Below are 19,619 nucleotides of genomic sequence, written 5' to 3'. Positions count from 1 at the left end.
GACCTATGAAAATGGTCTTTGCTATGTTGCTTATGATCACATCATAACTGGCAGGCTTGGAGTCTATATAAAGGCATGGATTGTCTTTTACACCTTACTCTACTGCTTGGATCTTAGGGCCAGTTACCCAGTGGGTGTTCATTAGTGTGATTTAATTTTAATAGAATAGAAGACATAAAACATACAGAGTTTGAACAGCAAAGAGACCTCCAAAAGTCTTTCTGCCCATGGCAGTGAGAATGTGTGCTCATGGAGCCTCCCCTCACCCCCAAAGCAGTACTAATCTCAGGTGCTTTATTCTTCCAGCTCGAACCCGGGTTGGACAAGTGCACGCCACTGATAAAGACCTCCCCCGAAGCCACGTCGTGTACTCCATCTCCACCGGAGGGGCCAGCTTCCAGTCCCCAAACATATTTTGGATCAATCCCCGGACAGGAGAACTCCAGCTGGTGACTAAAGCTGACTACGAAACAACCCCCGTCTATATTCTCAGAATCCAGGCCACCAGCAGTGAGGACACAAGCTCAGTCACGGTGAGTGGGGCTGTTGGTGTGTTCATAGCAGCCCGACTGGCTAACGTGGGCTCTCTCTGGCACCTTCCGTGGCTGTAGCAATGAGGAATCTTAATGGAGCCCATCCTGCAGGTGTAACAGGAAATGTCTAGTGGTTTCCAGGATGGCACACACGGACACACCTAGCAGAGCCCGGGAAATAAAGACTGGCATCCATAAACCCAAGGTTGTGGCATCCGTAGACCTCTTGGGAGGTCACCAAGATTGATTAGCACTGTGTGGGGCAAGCTTCCGTCTGCGGATCTCTCTTCGCTTTTGCAGTGGGCATAGGCTAGTGGTGGGATGCATAGTGGGATGTGGTACTGTAGCCCTGTGTTTCCCCCCTCCTCGGTAGTTTTGTCATGTTCCTACCCCACCTGCATTGCATCAGATAGGGTAGACCTTAAAATGATGCACCTTGCCCAGGGCCATGCTGGTTCTCAACTTTTGGTGTTGAGCATCTGGTTAAATGCAGATTCTGAGTCCGCAGGTCTGAGTAGACCTCAGAATCTGCATTTCTAACACGCTTCATGTGATGCTGATGTAGTTGGTCCGTGGCTGCCCTTTGAGTAGCTAGGGTTGAAGAGGTCTGTGCTGTCTGTGGTTCGGATTATCCGAAGGTAATATGATGGTCACGAAGACGCAACTATTTCTTGGTCTTTCCCATCAGTAAAGTGAGGAAGCATAGGCAACATAGACTCATAGCTAGCGGCAGGCAGCCCCGTGTGACACAGGGAACAACTGCTTCAGTCAGGAGACGGAGTTCATTTCTCAACTTTGATCCCAAGTTTCCAAGGGGGTCTGAGCAACGCTTATCTTTGTGTCCAATTTCTCTCTCTCTTAAATGGAGAGCCACCTGATAACCCATCGCCTGAATAGTCCAGTCCCTCTGATGAGTGGCTTTGAATTAACGGGACACGTTTTTAATGATGTGTGAGGCTCGGCATTGCTAGCTGAGCAAAAGACGGGCCAAGTTGAAGATAATTGTAGTGTTTGTTAGGCTGGGTTTTTGAGAAAAAATGAATGGACTCCACTTTGGGAGCTAACTAGAGTGAACATTTCAATTTATTCCCGGGCTCAGAAATAGCTGAAATCCCCAAATTTCAAAGGTAGAATGAATACGATTCAAAATTCATAAGCCTTTAAAAAGGGTGATGATCACATACGTCCCTTTCAGGGCTGACGTCCTGTGATTCTGTGCTGGCAGGCGTCCCAGGCCGTATTCCAATTCACCAAGCATAAAAGGCGACGACGAAGGAGAATAGGTTGGCTCCTGCTTGTGACAGGTTAGGGCCACCAGCTTCGAGCGGTGCTAATAGTCCAGGTTACAGATGAGATCCTGGCTTAGCCCGGTTGACTCCTTCTATCCCAGTGGTCCTCAATCCCGGCTGCATATTAGAATCAGCTGGAGAACATTTAAAAAAAGTGCCTGGGCCCCACCCTCCAGAGAGTCCAGTTCGTTTGGTCTGGAGAGGTCCCATGAAAGTGGAGCCAGGGCTGAGAACCATTGCTCTATGATCCAAAGTTAAAGACAGAACCTCCCATTCACAAGGGTGATGGGCAAGGAAGTATAGAGCGTCACCGTAAATTTACAATCATTACTGGGAAAACCACTCAGCATTATCTGGGGATGAGCCCATGAGTCTGGATGCATTTGTCGGGGGCGGGGGACAGACCTGAGTTCAAATTGCCTGAACTGCGACACTCACCAAACTGAACGGCCTGAAGTTCCCCTCCCTAATCTCTCTAAGCCTCAGTTTCCTCATCTGTAGAATGGGAATAACCATATTTTCTATCTCAGGCGAGGTTCAATGAGCTGGCTCACCAAAAGCGCATAGCCTGGTGCCTGGCACACAGAAAGTTCTCAGTAAATTTTAGCTGTTAACCACGGCCACCTTCTTGCTGCTCTAGGTAACTGTGAACGTCCTTGAAGAAAATGATGAAAAGCCAATTTGTACCCCAAACTCTTATTTCCTGGCCATCCCAGTGGGTTTGAGAGTTGGCACAAACATTCAGAATTTCAAGCTGACGTGTACTGACCTTGATTCCAGTCCCAGGTCTTTTCGTTACTCCATTGGCTCAGGTATGCTGTTTCCAAGGGTCCTGGTGTTGGAGGCCTCAGCAGCTGTTGAGGGAGAAGGGGGTCTGTGCTCACACACGGATTTGGGCACAGTGTGTGTGGGTGGGGGTGTTTTAAGTGAGAGAAGCAGGGATGAGGAGCGTCATGGTCGTGTGCCTCATAACTCCTCACTCAGGCTTCCCTGTCTCACCTACCTCTTCCCAGTCTCCCATCCGTGGTTGCCCAAAGGCCGAAGGAAGAGTGAACCCCATTCATGGCACCCCCATCCTCTACAATTCCCAGCCCATCATTATTCGTGATTCATATTAATGTAGTTTTTAAAAAATTGTTTTTTTGGTCCATCTCCTCAACCACTTCTTTCCTGCAAGCTAGTAGTGGGGGCAGGGAATCCCAGTCCTCTCTCTGGATAATAGATTAAATAGATTAAATGCATTTTGAAACGTGTCCTCAGGAATTCTCTTCTACTCCATTCATTTTCTCTCTTTAAAAATATACCACTGTGGGGGAAAAAAAAAGAGCACCCCTCAATGGAAATTAGACAAAAATAGCTCATCTAATGAAATGCTGGGGCCAGAGACTTAAACCCAAACAGGCAGAGCAATTCCAGGTGAGAGAGTAAAAATCCATCTCGGCTGCTGGCTGAGCCCTGGCAGAGCAGAAACTCCAACAGCAAGAAGCCTCTCGAGCAGGCCGTGTCACAAAACCCAGGGGCAGAGACTGCCTGGAGACTGCCGTTGCTGAAGATGAAAATAATCCATACTGAGAACCCTCAGGCCTTGATGGAGCTCTTCACTGCTAAGGGAGTAAAAATTGCATCATCTCCTGCTCCATTTACTGGTTTTCAGTCGGTAATGAGTCTGGAGCCACCAGAGGAATGAGCAAGGACTGCTCGGTGGCAGCCTTTCCGCCCTGGGCACTCGAAGCTGTGAGCCTTGAGCCCCAGCCGAGCTGTGGGGGAGGCGGGTGTGGGGTAGATTCAGGAGGACCCGGGACTGCAACCCTTGCCAAGCTGGGAGGTACCTTCCTTTGGGGGATCCGTGGACATCTGCCACCAGTGTGGCCAGCCAGGTTCCACGAAAGGCCACGGAGTGAACTTGGCTCATGGCTGGAGACGTGGCCCCCTCTAGCCTCTTCCCTCCCACCCATTGGTTTGAGTGTGAGTTACACAGCGTTACCAAATAAAGGCTGACAGCAAGAACTGGCTAGAGAGGCTGCCCCAAGATTATTAAGTCTCCGCCTGGTGTGCAGGAAGATGGCAGCCATTCTCCTGGAACAGGTGTGGTGCTGTTCTTTTCTGCTTTGTTCCTGTCACAGCCACACTCTTTGTGAGCAAGAGTTTCCCTGTACCCGTGAGGTCTCTGGTGTGGTTAAGGCCCATGTCCTATCACTGACCTGACTCTGGTGCATCAGAAGCACCAGTCTACACCTGAGGTGTGCGTGTTTGAGGAAACGATGGAATGCGGTGTTCTTCTAAGCCCTTGTTTTTCTCCCTTTTCTTCCTTTCCCCCCAATCCTTGTCTCACATCTCATTTAGGCAATGTCAACAGTCACTTCACCTTCTCTCCCAGCGCTGGGTCCAACGTGACAAGCCTGCTCCTTGCGACACGCTTTGACTATGCCAGTGGGCTTGACAAAATCTGGGACTACAAACTACTCGTCCACATAACTGATGGCAACTTGCTGTCTGGCAGGAGGAAAGCTAAGGCTCGTGTTGAAACAGGGACAGTGACGCTGAGTATTAGCGTCATTCCTGACCCAACCACAATTGCCACCACAACCTCCAGGGTAAGGGCTTTGGAACCTGGACTCCCCACATACATCCCTTGTGATTTACATAGATGGAGCCCCGGGACCCAGGAGAAATATGGTAGGGGCCGAAAAGAGTTGAGGTGTTAGGATGTTGCCAGGAATGCCAACCATGCAAGAGAGAGAGAGAGAGAGAGAGAGAGAGATGGGCTGGATTGGAGTCATCACTGGGTGGTAAACAAAAGATCTGAGTGGGGCACCTGGGTGACTCAGTCCGTTAAGCGTCCGACTTTGGCTCAGGTCATGATCTCACGGTTCGTGAGTTCTAGCCCCGCATCGGGCTTTGTGCTGACAGCTTAGAGCCTGGAGCCCGCTTCAAATTCTGTGTCTCCCTCTCTCTCTGCTCCTCCCCCACTCATGCTGTCTCTCTCTCCTTCAAAAATAGAAAAATAAAAAATAAAACATTTAAGATCTGAGTGAGACCTTGGACTTGTAGAACCTATGTTGGGAAAGAAGGATGTGCATTTATGCACCGATTTATGATAGGTCAGGTATTGACCACCTATGGTGCTTGTGGCACAGGAGCCAACTTTCATGGGTCTGCAGCCAGCAGCTCCCTTTACAACCCCTTCTGTGCTTGCTCTTAAGAGCCATTGCAAGTCAGTGTCCATAAAGGCAGGTAACTGCCAGGTATATTCTTCTCCACTTATTTTGAAGAGTCCCTGTGTGCCAATCTGTACCCTACTCCCCACCTCTATTTTAAAAGAAGTCATTGGTTCTATCTACAAATATTGACTGAATACTTATAATATGCCAAGCGCTTTGATGAACAAGCCAAAAATGATCTCTGCTGTCATGGAGCTTATAATATAGGTCAGTGGTCCCCAGACCATCAGCAACAGCATCACCTGGAAACCTGTTAGAAATGCCAATGCTTAGGCCTACCCCAGAATATTGAAAAGGAGTTACACCTCGCCCAATGTGATCATCACCATGACCTCCAGGGAAAGATGTTGGGCCCTGGAGTCCCCAACCACATCCCCAGAACTACTGGATCAGAAGCTCTGGGAGTGGAGCCCAGTGATCTGTGTTTTTAATAAGCCTCCAAGGGGATTCGATGCGCACTAAAGTTTGAAAGCCACCGATCTTGAGAGGGAGACAGATTACGAGCAGGTATCGAAATGAGCACATTAAGTACAGATTGCAGTAGATGGTAACAAGAAACAAGCAGGCACCATAATCAGACCAGGGTGTGAAGGAAAGGAGAGGCTTGGAATCTGACAATAGGATTATCTCCCCCTGCTCCTGGGAGGGACTGGCTTATATTTATGCTGACTCTTTTGTCCCCTTTCCTCCTGCTCCTAGTGAAGTTGTGCCCTTAGTCAGCGGTCCCACACTTGCAGTATCCTAGAAGACAAGTAATCAGAACCTTAGACAGCTACCTGTGACAGGTGGTCAAATTCTGCTTGTCCGAGCCCCACCAGGAGCTGGTCAGTGCCAATTTCCCAAGTGCCGGAGTCAATCTTACCCCAACGGATGGAGGCATAAGAAAGTCTTAAGGGCTTTCAGGTGTGGTACGAGCCAGTGACTCCCCTGAGTAAGGAGTTTCCACCTTTTGGGGACTTACAACCTGACTCAACTGTGACATCTCCAGCCCCGAAATCTCCATAATTTATTTGTTATCTATCTCCCTCTCTAGGAAGCCAATGCCAAACTTGGGGTTTCACTGTGATGTCGGCCCCCTCATCTGGCAGTGTAGCTTGTAGTGAGTGAGCACTGAAAAGCCTACAAAGTGTTAAAAAGAACAGCTTTTGTGGCACATGCCTTCCCAGTGAGAGACAATGGCTGTATCAGTCCCGGGGTGGGGCCATGATTTGGCAGGAAAAAAAGCCAATGGGATCTTTAGCGTTTGGGAAGAGGGGAAAGAGAATAAAAATAGGCTTGGAGCTGCTTTTCAGTTTCCTAAATTTTCTGGGTTTTGATCTCATGGGTGCTTGGAAAGACTATATATAAGGTGATGGGTTGGTTGCAGCAAGAAGTCTGAGCACACGGCTGCCTGGTGTAGACAGCAGGAACAAACAGCAGAATCAACACTCAGCACGAGACAGTGCTGATGTCAAAAATGTCGCCCGAAACCACCCTCCACTCACCGTCCCCCACTCTGTCATTCAAGCCGCAGGTCATCCGCCAGGTCCTGAGAAAAAACGTTTATTCTTCATCAGCATGGTATGTGCCTTTCGTCATCACTTTGGGCTCCATGTTGCTTCTGGGCCTCCTGGTGTTCCTGTTCGTCCGGTTGGCCAAAGCCATCCACAGACACTGTCCCTGTAAGGCTGGGAAGTACCAGAAAACTCTGTAAGTTGCCAGCGGGCTGGGCCCTTTCCACCACTTCCTTTAGGACATTGTTTCTGGGGCTGTGGGGAGAGGGAAAGGTGAGAATTAGGCTTTCTCCATGGGACAGAGAGGGGCAGAGAGGGCAGCTGGCATGAAGGAAGGAAAAGTGGATGAGTGGATGGGAGGAGGGGATCCCAGTGCCCCCCCCCCCCCCGCCTCAGTCCTGGTACCCTCTTCATCACCTGTGGGGCCAGGAAACAACTGCTTTGGTTTTCCTGGGCACTTGCTCTGTCCTTGATGCGTTCTCAATGAAATTGGGGCTTCAACCCCTTGGTGACCTTGCCCTGGATAAAAGCTTCAGGAAAAAAAAAAAAAACCAAAAACCTGGTTGTGAGTAGTGAAGGAATATGCTGTGCTGTTATTTGTAGAATATTTAAAGGATGGGATGGAATTAGAGGAAGCACAGAAAACTGATAAGGGAATTAAGCTCTTGGCTCCAGTGACTCACTGGGCTTTTGTGTGACTAAATAATCATTGTTCTTTCGCATGTGACCCCAATCTCTCACTCTCAAGGGCTGTCAGTGGAGGCCTATTTCCCCTCCCTCCTGTTCCCTCCTGTTCCCTCCTGCTCCCTCCTGCTCCCTTCTGCTCACTAACCCGCCTCTTACCCTGTACTCCGTGGAGTGTCTCTTACTGGCTGAAGTGAGACATCAGAGAGAGCACACAGTTGTCCCACGCTTCTCCAGACCCAGTTTCTTGAGTCTCAGAGGCTCCTGCAATGACAGCATGATGGTTCTGAGCCCGGGATTTGGAGAGAGACACGGCCTGGTCTGGATCTGGGCTTTAGACAAGTGACAACCTCTGTGAATCTCAATTCCTTATTTGAGGACTAAACAATGAAATGAGCAAAATCAAAGAAAGCACTTAGCACCATTCCTATACTTAATATAGTATTTTTTTTTAATTTTTTTTTTTAACATTTATTCATTTTTGAAAGGCAGAGAGAGACAGAGTGTCAACGGGGGAGGGGTAGAGAGAGGGAGACACAGAAACAGAAGCGGGCTCCAGGCTCTGAGCTGTCAGCACAGAGCCCGACACGGGGCTCAAACTCATGGACCGAGAGATCATGACCTGAGCCGAAGTGGGCCGCCCAACCGACTGAGCTACCCAGGCGCCCCAATATAGTATTTTTTAAAAAGTCTTGCTGCATCATTTTTTTGTGGCTGAGTCCCAGTGAGCTCAGGATTCCAGATTCCAAGTTCAGCTCCATGTTCAACTACCTCAGGGGGTCGGAATCTGAGTTTTGGCAAAACGGGGGGATGATAAGATCTCACATGCCTTTTAAAGGTATTTTGAAGATTCACTAGTACTGTCAAATCGTGTAAAACCTACGGATGAAAAGACTGTACCAAAGTATAAGGCATTAGCATGAAGATGTGCACTGCATCTTGCCATATTTATCGGGGAAGTTTGTTGCTATTGGCAACCTTGACTTCAAGGTAAGAAATCCTTGAGCAACTGCTGAAATTAAAAGAGGCATTTTTGTTTGGGCTGTCCTTGCAAATTGATTTGGAAGAAGAAAATAACTCCAAAAGAGTGACACTTAAGCTTGTGACGATGGTGGTGTTCCGTAATGGGATTTGGGTGGAAGTTCTTAAAGGGAGTCATCCAGTAGACACTGCAACTCTCAAGCAATTTATGGTTAAGTGTACCTGGAACCTGGTTGCCCTCACTTACATTCTAAATGGGAATTGTTTTCAACATGGTTGACTCAAAAAGGAAAAACTAGCTCGTAACACAGACCCAGGCCTGGCCTCTCTGGAAATTCGTTGCACCCTGTGGCTGCCAACGTTTATCCAACAGCAAAGAACAAAATTAGAGTCACAGACCCAGCAATAGCACTACTAGGAATTTATCCAAGGGATACAGGAGTGCTGATGCATAGGGGCACATGCATCCCACTGTTCATAGCAGCGCTTTCAACAATAGCCAAATCATGGAAAGAGCCCAAATGTCCATCAACTGATGAATGGATAAAGAAGATGTGGTTTATATATACAATGGAATACTACTTGGCAATGAGAAAGAATGAAATCCTGCCATTTGCGGCAACGTGGATGGAACTGGAGGGTATTATGCTGAGTGAAATAAGTCAGTCAGAGAAGGACAGATATCATATGTTTTCACTCATCTGTGGAACTTGAGAAGCTTAACAGAAGACCATGGGAGAGGGACGGGAAAAATAGTTACAAATAGAGAGGGAGGGAGGCAAACCATAAGAGACTCTTAAATACAGAGAACAAACTGAGGGTTGATGGGGGCGGGGGGCGTGCAGGGAGAGGGGAAATGGGTGATGGGCACTGAGGAGGGCACTTGTTGGGATGAGCACTGGGTGTTGTACGTAAGCGATGAATCATGGGAATCCACCCCCAAAACCGAGAGCACACTGTGGACACCGTATGTTAGCCAACTTGACAATAAATTATATTAAAAAAAACTAAGAGTCACAGAATCATGGAACCCAAGGTTATCATGGGAAGGGGCTCAGCATCCACCCCCATGTCTTCATGTTATAGGAAAACAGGGTTTAACTGCCAGCCCTTGAGGCTTCCTGCTGTGAGCCAAGCCTTCTGCTCCAGCTGGCTGCTGGGGAGAGACAGGAGGCAGGAGAATTGCCAGGCAGGCTGGTCATGCCCTCACCTGTGCTGTCAGAGAAAATGTATCCCCTGATGTTCTATAAAGCAATAGTTTTCAAACTTTGATCGAACTCCCAGAACGTCTTTAGTACCAAACCAACGGCGACGGAACTGCTGTGTTTGGAGCAGGGGTAGTAACCCGGTCTTCATTTTAGTGCCCATGGCTGGCCCCTCTTTTAATCAGTCCCTGAATCCCAAGGAATAGAGTTGCCCAGAGGCCCCAGGTTATCACATGTGCGCCAGTGCAGGTTACTCTTAGGTTAATTCTTGTCCATCCCTTTTCTTCCCTCTGCAGGGTGAAGAAAGGAGGTATGTACCAGGCCTATTCTCTTTGTTTGTGGCTCTTGCTATTGTTGATTTTTGCTTGCTCTGTTGTACTAAATAAAAGGGTTCCAACCTGGCAGAGAATCAGGGTGCAGTTCTGTCTTGGTGAGTTTTCAGCCACATCATCTGTGGGTGAAAGAAACAGAGGTCAGAAGTAGCTGCAGAAAGGGAAGGGCTGGGTGCATTGTGCCATCAGTGTGTCAGATCTCTCCTGTCATTTTATTTTTTATTTTTTAATTTTTTTTTAAATTTTTTTTTCAACGTTTATTTATTTTTGGGACAGAGAGAGACAGAGCATGAACGGGGGAGGGGCAGAGAGAGAGGGAGACACAGAATCGGAAACAGGCTCCAGGCTCTGAGCCATCAGCCCAGAGCCTGACGCGGGGCTCGAACTCACGGACCGCGAGATCGTGACCTGGCTGAAGTCGGACGCTTAACCGACTGCGCCACCCAGGCGCCCCTATTTTTTAAATTTTTATGTACTTTGAGAGAGAGAAAGAGAGAGAGAGAGAGAGAGAGAGAGACAGCACGCAAGCAGGGGAGGGGCAGAGAGAGAGAGAGGGAGAGACAGAATCCGAAGCAGGTTCTGTGCTATCAGCTCAGACTCCAACACGGGGCTCCATCTTGTGAACTGTAAGATCATGACCTGAGCCGAGACTAAGAGTCAGATGCTTAACCGACCAAGACACCCAAGCATCCCTCAGATCTCTCATTTTAGTCCTGCCTGTTCCCTACCCAGAGTTGCCTCCACTCAGCTGAACTTCAGCACCTAAAGGTCTGTTCCCCTCCAGCGGGACAGGAGTGAATTGTCTGTGAGTTAAACACAGCGTCTACTGTGCTGCTGCACGTGGATGCGTGTGGCTCCTCTTGAGGACAGCCGATGCTCTGTATTGGACAGATGCCTCTTTTTCAAGAACAAATGACACTTTATGCTCAGACTGTAATGGATTTGGTCATTTCCACAAGTTATTTGGATCAGGCTTGTCAGAAAGGGGGGCTGGGTGCAGTCGGATGGGCAGGGAGAGCTGGGACTTTGGATGAGTTGAGCGAGGTCCATCTGGATAACTCCAAGCCTGAGGGGATGTCCGCACCCAGCCCCAAAATTTGCTGCCTCAAGGGGAATCCAGGCTATGGGAAGAGACAGGACAGAGAACTGGAAAGTGTGTATGTTGTTGTTGTTGTTGTTTTAGAGAAAGAGGGAAAGGGGGAGAGAGAAAGACTCTGAAGCAGGCTCGACACAGGGCTCGATCCCACAACCCTGAGATCATGACCTGAGCTGAAATCAAGAGTCGGATGCTTAACCAACTGAGCCACCCAGGCACCCCAGGAAAATGGATTTTTTAAAAAAGATTGCTTTAATCACTCACCCCATAGGCAGGCGCCTCTGACAAGCACAAGGCACGTCTAAGCAGGGTTAGAAATCTGATTATAATGGTTATTGATCGTATCAAATGAAATGATTTTAATGAGATCTTCACAAACTGTTACCCACCACCCTAGCTACTTTTTTTTTAAAGGGCATAGAGAATGGATGCAAAGAATCCCCACATTATGAACAAATGTATCAACCAGATCTTTCTGATCTTTCATTAAAAGGCTAATTTCCCAGGTCCAGGAATAGCAATAAGTAGGAAAAGAGTAAAATCGTTTTTAAAATTCTGTGTATTATTATTGTTGTGTGTGTGTGTGTGTGTGTGTGTGTGTGTGTATTTTTCTGAGAAGGTAGAAAGCTGTCAATAAACATGTCTACAGAGAACTAGCTCCTTGTCATGTCGGCAATACTAAGTTCAAAGCCTGTTTAAGAGAAATCCCATTGTGGAGGTAGAATTTTAAGGTCAATTTAGTGTCCAAGAAGCTTCACTTCTGTCTGTTCTATTCCCTGCAGAAATGAAGAATACAAAGAGAGGGGTTTTGGTGGTAAGTGTGCTGGCCATGGGGCAACAGGCTTGGGTGATGTGTGGTGGGGCACTCCCGTCCCCTCTCAGGCAGACCCTGCCATAGCCCCATGGGGGTGGGGTGGGGGGAGGTGGTATTTATCATTCAGGGAGACGCTTGCATTTGGCCACTGGAACAGATTGCTGTGTGACGAGCTCCTGATAGAATTTGTTCCCTCCACTGAACATGTCTGCTGATATATTTGCAGAAGAACTGGATTTCATAAATATGGAATAGTGGTGTTTATTATCTACACCAGCTCTCTGGGAGACTGAGCTGGGGGAGAAAAGCTGAAGACCACAACTGGAACTTCAGCCTTCAGTGGGATTTATTTTTTCCTTGCTGTTCCACAACCTTGAGGAAAAGTGATGGAGACAGAACATTGCTTGGGTCAGGGGTCGGCTCTGCACAGTTGTCTGTATGATCTTGCAGACTCCCTTGGCCTCTTTAAGCTTTAAATTCCTCATCTGTAAAATGGGAGCAACACCTGCCCTGAGCTTGCAGGTGGGGAAATATTTTGAAAGTTGTTAGAGTCACATAAATGCAAAGTGATACAAGATAGTTGGAGAGTCTCCCCCCACCCTTACCTCCTTGTTTTTCTTTCTTTCTTTCTTTCTTTCTTTCTTTCTTTCTTTCTTTCTTTCTTTCTTTCTTTCTCTTTCTTTTCTTTCTTTTTCTTTCTTTCCTTCCTTTTTCTTTCTTTCCTTCTTTCTTTCTCCTTTTCTTTCTTTCTTTTCTTTTCTTTCTTTCTTTCTTACTAAAATTTTTTAAAATTTATTTTTAATTAAAAAGATTTTTAATGCTTATTTATTTTTGAGAGAGAGAGAGAGCGTGAACAGGGGAAGGGCAGAGAGAGAGGGAGACATGGAATCTGAAGCAGGCTCCAGGGTCTGAGCTGTCAGCACAGAGCCCGATGTGGAGCTTGAACCCATGAACTGCGAGATCATAACCTGAGCTGAAGTTGGATGTTAACCGACTGAGCCACACAGGCGCTCTTATTTTTATTTTTATTTTTTTAAGATTTTTAATTTATTTTGAGAGAGAGAGAGAGAGAGAGAGAATATTCCAAGCAGGCTCCACACCAGCAGTGCTGAACCCGATGTGGGGCTCCAGCCCACAAACTGCAAGATCATGACCTGAGCTGAAATTGAGAGTCAGATGCTTAACCGACTGAGCCACCCAGGTGCCCCCCTCCTTGTTTTTCTTTACTAAACCTGATCTGCCCACTGAGAAGTGACAGAACTTGAAGGTGACTCCCCAAGTCTCCCTCAGCCCCTGATAACAAGATTTTGTTGTGATCCCGGACCCATACATTTGGGGAATGACATGTACAACGAAGAAGACAGTCTAGGGCCGCAGAATCTTTGCCTCAGGTCCATCACCTAAGTGTTTACATGTACGGGCCTGTCTACGAGCATGAGAAAGAGCTGATCTCTTATCTCCTTAGCCTCATTGTCTAAGGCAATACCCCTGGTGATGCCACTCAGAGAGCACCTTAGAAATATGTAACATTAAATCAATCAATTAAATAAGTAGTCCCCATGACCATAGAAGTGCAGCTGCTGAATTGTTTGAATGGATAAAACCCAGATGGTCTCCACTTCCTCTGTTTTTGGAGTGGAGTAGCCATGGGCCAGTGTGCAGATGATGGCCTGTGTGATGCAAACTGGTGCTGGAAAGGCCACAAGACTCTGAACACAGTCCTCATCAGCATGCTAAAGAAGGGCATCACTGGAGGGCACCTTGGGAGGGAAGGGGGTGTTTCCGTGCCAACAGAGGTCAGGTCCTGGAGGGAGGCACAGAGAACAGGGGAAGAAAGAGATAAGGAACACAAGGCCTCGGTAAGGGGGGCACGCCCAGCGGCAACATTGTATCAGCCGAGGAAAGGGGTCGCAGTCATAGCCCAACGCTGGGAGCACGTGAGTGCTCTCCTGTGCCCACCTTGCCCATCTGCCTGACAGATCCCGCTCAGGCAAAGTAGATCTCAGCCAGCGTTGTATGGCATCTTTGCTCCACTTTCCGTGAAGCTGTAGCCTATCATTCACTCAGGGCAGGATGAATGTCCTCCGCCCTCCCGGGCCCCCAGGGTGTGCCATATTCCCGCTCATGACCTTATCACTCTATATCGTCCACCTGTTGTCAATGGCGCCCACTGATTGCAAGCGTTGTGCAGGCAGTAACCACACCCGTCGTGTTCACTGCTGCGTCCTCGGCCTTTAGCACAGCGCCTATCAAATAGACTAGTGTCAAGAAGGCCCTGGGTAAGGTACGTGGGCTGTGAAGATGAGTGGCCTGGCCCCGGGGGGAGGAGTGTAGGGTTGTGCTTGAAGCTGTCTCTTTCTTCTCCATAGGAAACGATCCAGATGAACTCTGTCTTTGATGGCGAAGCCATCGACCCAGGTAATTAACTGGCAATGCCATCCGAAAGGTGTTTTTCACATCCCAGGTTGGTGGAGTCATGGAGGACCCCATCCAATCTCCTGCCCTCAACTCAGTTGGTCCATCATTCGGTTATGTCTCCTGACCTTTCCCGCTGCAACACAGCGTGAGATCACCTCTGAGCAGAGCTGGCTGGCACACGCTCCAGCACATGACCATGTGTGAGGCCTCAGAGGATTTCCACCTGACGCCTCCTGCCCTCTCTCGCCTCCCTTCCCAAATCACAAACCAATTCAGCGGACTGAATTCTGCCTGCTCTTTGGAGCTCAACCACCTCCCCGGTCCTTTCTGAATGCTCCTCACACCATCCTATTGGTAGTGAGAGATAGGGAGAAATGGCAGGCTTGGCTCCTTTTCCCCCTAGATCAGGGCCAAGAATTTCTTCTTGGTCGGCAAGATGAACATAAGGTAAAGCTGGCCTCCAGAGCTCCCGTCACCCCCATGAAATCAGCTCCAAATTTAGCTCCTTTACACACATCCCTCCACTTACAAAGGCTCAATTATAGATGTGAATAAAGGGAAGGAAACCAAACTCGGGAGGCAAGCGTGCTGGCTCCCTGCCACCCTCAAATGTGAGCGGCTCGGTCCTTCTCGGGAGGATGGCTCCTCTCCAGGAGAGGCTGCTGCTGCTGCTGGAATTAAATTTCCCTCTATTATTAGGTACTTGTTACCATAATGTGCCCACATTAGCATAAGTGCTGGTGGGATCCCCTGCCGAGAGGCCACTCTTGCCGCAGGGAAATGGCAAGAGCCGGGATCGCCTGAAACTCCAGCTTCTGGGGCAAAAGCCAGGGAGGACCAAGGCTGTTACCTACATTTGTGGGTTGACGGAAGAAAAAAAAAAAGGCGGGGGCGGGGGGGGGGAATGAGCAAATTGAACTAATGTGAATAAACACACCAATTAGTGTCTGCCACGCTGACACAATAAAAATGGCTCCCTTGCACCATCTCAACAGAGGCCAGACTCAGTGTCCGCATCTACCAATCTCTGCTAACCTAACATAGATAAAAAAGCCCTTTCCTCCTTATGTGGTGACTTCCTTTCTCTATCTGGGATTCCGGGGGCTCTCAAAACAAACCCTTCAGAACATGACGGGTAACCCCATTAAAAACGGAACTGAATTTATCCAGAACTGACACGGAATTCAAGATTTATGTGGCTTTCTAATCTCACAACCGAGAGCCTGTCCTGAGCTTCCTCACCCAGGGAGGCATGATATTTGCTACCTGTGGGGTTGGAGCCCTGTAGCTCGTGGAAAGGGCGGGCTGGCAAAGTTTGTGCCCTGATTCACACCTCCTAGTGCCTTTCAGCTTTCCCTCACGGTACGAACTGAGCGGGCTAGAGATGGAGGAAGAGAGCATCCTGAATTCCCTCGTTTATATGGTGGTTGCGTATTTTTTCCCTCTAGTTACTGGGGCAGTATATGAATTCAACTCAAAAACTGGAACCAGAAAGTGGAAAGATCCCTCAACCCAAATGCCAAGATGGCAAGAGCTCAGCCCCCATGGAGCTGCTCCAAGTAGACCTGTCGCAGGGGAAGGGGCCGGGCCACCCGGGAGCACCGGCGAGCAAGATGGGCTGAGCGGCAAAGCACAGGTTGAGGATGCAAGCCCCAGTTCCAGAAACCAGGATGGCAAGCTCGGCACCCCCAAGAGCAGAAACACAGCCCTCACGAGCAGGGCTTCCCCCAAACTGCACCCAGGAAAGTAATGGGGACCTGGTTGTGGGGCCCACAGTGCAGCACAGCGAAGGGACCTTGATGGCCCTGGGATGCTGCTTCTCCCTAAATTCCATGAGGGCAGGTGTGGGAGTGCCTTAGGGGTGAAAACATGGTCTGAAGGGACTGGGAGATCCATCCGAAATGGAATGTTTAAAACAGACAGGGGCGGGGCGCCCGGGTGGCTCAGTTGGTTAAGCACCCGACTGCGGCTCAGATCACGATCTCACAGTTGATGGGTTTGAGCCCCGCGTCGAGCTCTGTGCTGACAGCTCAGAGCCTGGAGCCTGCTTCTGATTCTGTGTCTCCTTCTCTCTCTGCCCACCCCCAGTCACACTCTGTCTCTCTGTCTCAAAAATAAATAAACATTAAAAAAAAATTTAAACAGACAGGGGCTTGATTATCTAGTTGCCTTTTTCTGAGACAGCACAGGAGAAATTTCTCTCGGGTCTCTGTCCTCTGATCAGATGAACCGTTAGCTATTGGAGGAGGAACCGTGTTTCTTCTTCGTGGTGACTACTGGGAAGCTTCATTCGGTTCACCCCCTAGGAAGTGCTTAGGACTTCCGACATGAATGCTGAGGGCTCCCCTCACACCTGGTTTCATCTCGATGACCTGCCCTTTGTGTAGTATCACTCAGATTGCCTCCCTGATAAATACACTCAAAGCCACACGCCTTCGTAGTCACCTCCGATCTTTTTTGAAAGAAGCAGGCCAGAGGGAAAAAAAAATGGATGAATATATAATGAGTTATTCATCCGGGAAGAAGAACACACAACGCACATCTTTTCTTACTCTTCTTTTTTTATGGAGGTGTAACTTATATTCAATAAAGTGCACAGATCTAAGGTATTCCACTCATAATAGGCTCCCCTCAGAGATAACCGCTATTCTGATCTTTATCATCATAGATTAGTATCGCCTTTTCGGAATTTCGCAGGGATGCAATCACACGAAACATGCTCTTTTGTGCCCTGCTTGTTGTACCCAGCATCACGTCTGTGAGATTCATCCGTGCTGCGCTGCGGATTGGCAATCCAGTTCTCCTCCACTGTGCGTCCTCCTCATTTGCAGGAGTATGCCTCAGTTTCTTTATCCATTCTGCACTTGGGCGGCCGCTTCCAGTATTTTACTATGATAAATCCCATCACTATGAACTTTCTTGTGCAGGTGTTTTGGTGAGCATAAACACTCGTGTCTTCTGAGCATGTGCCCACGAGGGGAATTGTTAGAGCCACTGCTGGGATCTGCGAAGAATTCCAAAGTTGGTGGCTCTGATTTACACTTCCACCAGCAACGCCCAAGAGTTCCAATTGCTTTGGAATTGGTGTTGTCGGCCCTTTTAATCTTAGCCATTGGGTTAAAATTTCTCCGGAAACGCAATCACTCTTTCTCAAAGCTGAAACAACACCCCCACCCCCACCCCCAGCTGCTGTGTTCCTAGTCCAACCACCACAAGAAAGGACCGGGCGAGAGTCTATTAGGGCAGCACCCCTCTCCCCTCTCCCAGTTGGGGAGCCAGATGAGAACTCCCGATTCTGCAAATGCAGAACTTCGAGGGAGCAGCTGTGTATTTACTGTGTGCCTCTGCACCCGTGTGACTTCTCAAGAGAAAGAAACATTAAAAAAAAAAAAAAAAATGTCCCGTCCTGGCCTAGAGCAGGCGTGATTTATTAATAAGGGTTGGTTGCCGGGGAACTCCCTTGAATAGATTTAAATTTTGCAAAAGGAGGCAGAGCTGTTCATTTGTGGAGGTTAAAGTGGGTGAAGTGGCTGATTACCCATTTAAGACTCCACAAGTCTGTGCAGCCCTGAGTAAAATGCCTTCCTCAGAAGCTCTCAGCCTCAATGCAAGTAAAATGAGGCTCAGAGAAGGCTGAAGGGGGACCTAATAACTGTTTATGAGCCCATTAAGGATGATTAAAAGGAGAGCAGCAAGCATCTGTTCCCCCTTCTCCAGCGATGACAGGCCAAGAGGGAATCAGGCTTCTCGGCCAGAAGAAGGGATTTAAGTCGGGCACAGGGAGGGACCTCCTGAAGGCTGGGGTCTGTTTGAGGAGCTCAGATTCTCTCCTGGTGATGGGCGGGAAGAGCCGTTTGTCTTCCAAAGCCCAAGATGTGAGCCCCAAGGAAGCCAAGACACACGGTCAGCAGAGGCACTGGGCAAAATGTTCTTCGGCCAAGAGAAAACCTGCTCTTTCCCTTTGCATATCTGACTACCAGATCAAGAAAATCAGAAGTCTGAGGCCCAGGACTGAGGCCGTTTGTTTTCTAACATTTACCGGGTTTGACGGGGCAAAAAAAAAAAAAAAAAAAAAAATTATCTGAATAAAAGCCGGGGAGTCCTATGAATCTTGTGCAGATTTTCTCACATTTCCCTTTCGAGGGCCTTAAACACATATGGACTTATTGTAGCTAATGTTGAGTTGCCCCAGATTCTGAGTCATAAAATGGGGACAGAGATGTTCAGGGATTAGACCACAAAGGGACCCATAACTGTTGAGGGATCTGAAACCACGTGGTGAATGACGGAGTTCCAGTGGGGGGCACGGTGTTACAAGCACGCATGGCTCATGAAGAGAAACCGGGCAATGACACTTTCGCTCCTCAGAGCCCTCTTTCACATCGATACTTCTGTCACTTGCCTTTTAATGCAGTGTGCCTTGTGATGGCTCAGGAGACTGAAGCAACGAGATGAGTGAACATTGAAAGTGGTCTCTATTGAAACTTGGCGTTTCTTGTTCCAAACTTAATGTGCATGTTTATAACTCCCATTTGTCCGATAAATATTTATGGGGCATCTACTGTGACCAGGTGTTGATTCATTAGTAAACAGCTGCCCTGAATCCCTGCCTGTAAGAAGCTTGCATTCTGTCTGCCACGGCTGACCTTGGCCTCTGCTGATAGGCCATCCCCAGAAGTTCTGTTCCCAATCCCATCCTGGCCTGTTTGTTTCTTGGTTCCTTGAGTGTTCTAGCCGAAAGATAGATGAACCCAAACTTTCCTGGAAGAACAGATAATTCAGAACCATTTAAATATTTTTTTGTAAAAGACTTCACGCAGAGCCCTTTGTCAGAAAAGAGTTGAGGGGCACCTGGGTGGCTCAGGTGGTTAAGCGTCCGACTTTGGCTCAGGTCGTGATCTCACAGTTCATGAGTTCAAGCTCTATGTCAGGCTCTGTGCTGACAGCTCAGGGCCTGGAACCTGCTTCAGATTCATATCTTCCCCTCTCTCTGCCCCTCCCCCACTCATGCTCTGTCTCCTGCTCTCTCAAAAATAAACATAAAAAAAAAAAAAGAAAACAGTTGAGATACCTGAGTAGGGGGCCCCCAGCCTGGGGTTACCAGGCCGGCATACATCTCCAAATGGCAGCACCGAGCCAGCTGGAACTTCCGTGTGTAGAGAATAGATGTATCCTGAGGCCAGTGAGACATCTGATGTGGAACTCAGGGAAAAGGTCAAACATAGGAGGGATGGGGAGAGACTCAGACCCCCGAGACCTTCCTGTGTGTCACCTGCATTGGGGGCAAGATGTGGCTCCTGCTCTAGAAGGGAAAAATCCAACAGAAAAGATAACCACCTCATGGAGAAGACAGCCAGCTACCACACAGGTGCTTTGCAACGACTAAAGGAGCTGCCGAGGTCCTAAGTGCTGGAGAGAGCAGGTGTGGGCCACCGCAGCCTCCGAGTATAATGGGAGACCTGGAGCCTGAGGGGTTTAAAGGTAGAGATGAGTTCCAGGTGGGAGAAAAGAAAAATTTTGAGCAAAGGCCAAAGCATTCGGAGTCTCAGACTT

At 48.4% G+C, this 19,619-nt stretch overlaps 1 protein-coding gene and 1 long non-coding RNA gene across 3 annotated transcripts in view; one reads left to right on the top strand and one right to left on the bottom strand.

Annotated features, from left to right (window-relative positions):
- CDHR3 (cadherin related family member 3) overlaps positions 1 to 16,081 on the top strand; it is a 65,346-nt gene extending 49,265 nt beyond the window's left edge. For both annotated transcript variants that reach the window (XM_045494476.1, XM_045494475.1), the window contains exons 12-19: positions 307 to 533; positions 2,463 to 2,634; positions 4,166 to 4,416; positions 6,551 to 6,732; positions 9,703 to 9,716; positions 11,617 to 11,648; positions 14,018 to 14,066; positions 15,515 to 16,081. In XM_045494476.1, the coding sequence (XP_045350432.1) occupies positions 307 to 533; positions 2,463 to 2,634; positions 4,166 to 4,416; positions 6,551 to 6,732; positions 9,703 to 9,716; positions 11,617 to 11,648; positions 14,018 to 14,066; positions 15,515 to 15,816 (1,229 nt within the window). In that variant the 3' untranslated portion in view covers positions 15,817 to 16,081. The remainder of the gene's footprint in view (positions 1 to 306; positions 534 to 2,462; positions 2,635 to 4,165; positions 4,417 to 6,550; positions 6,733 to 9,702; positions 9,717 to 11,616; positions 11,649 to 14,017; positions 14,067 to 15,514) is intronic.
- LOC123606320 lies at positions 2,498 to 7,641 on the bottom strand. The gene is made up of 4 exons (XR_006716229.1): positions 7,380 to 7,641; positions 6,954 to 7,066; positions 6,528 to 6,791; positions 2,498 to 2,676 (listed from the first exon to the last, which is right to left on the bottom strand). It is a non-coding gene; the product is annotated as an uncharacterized LOC123606320 (long non-coding RNA).
- Positions 16,082 to 19,619: the final 3,538 nt, after the last annotated feature.

This window comes from Leopardus geoffroyi, chromosome A2 (genome assembly GCF_018350155.1).
Source record: "Leopardus geoffroyi isolate Oge1 chromosome A2, O.geoffroyi_Oge1_pat1.0, whole genome shotgun sequence".
In the NCBI taxonomy this organism is placed as follows: Eukaryota; Metazoa; Chordata; class Mammalia; order Carnivora; family Felidae; genus Leopardus; species Leopardus geoffroyi.
The sequence above is the reverse complement of the archived record's forward strand: the minus strand, read 5'-3'. Positions and strand labels throughout refer to the sequence as shown.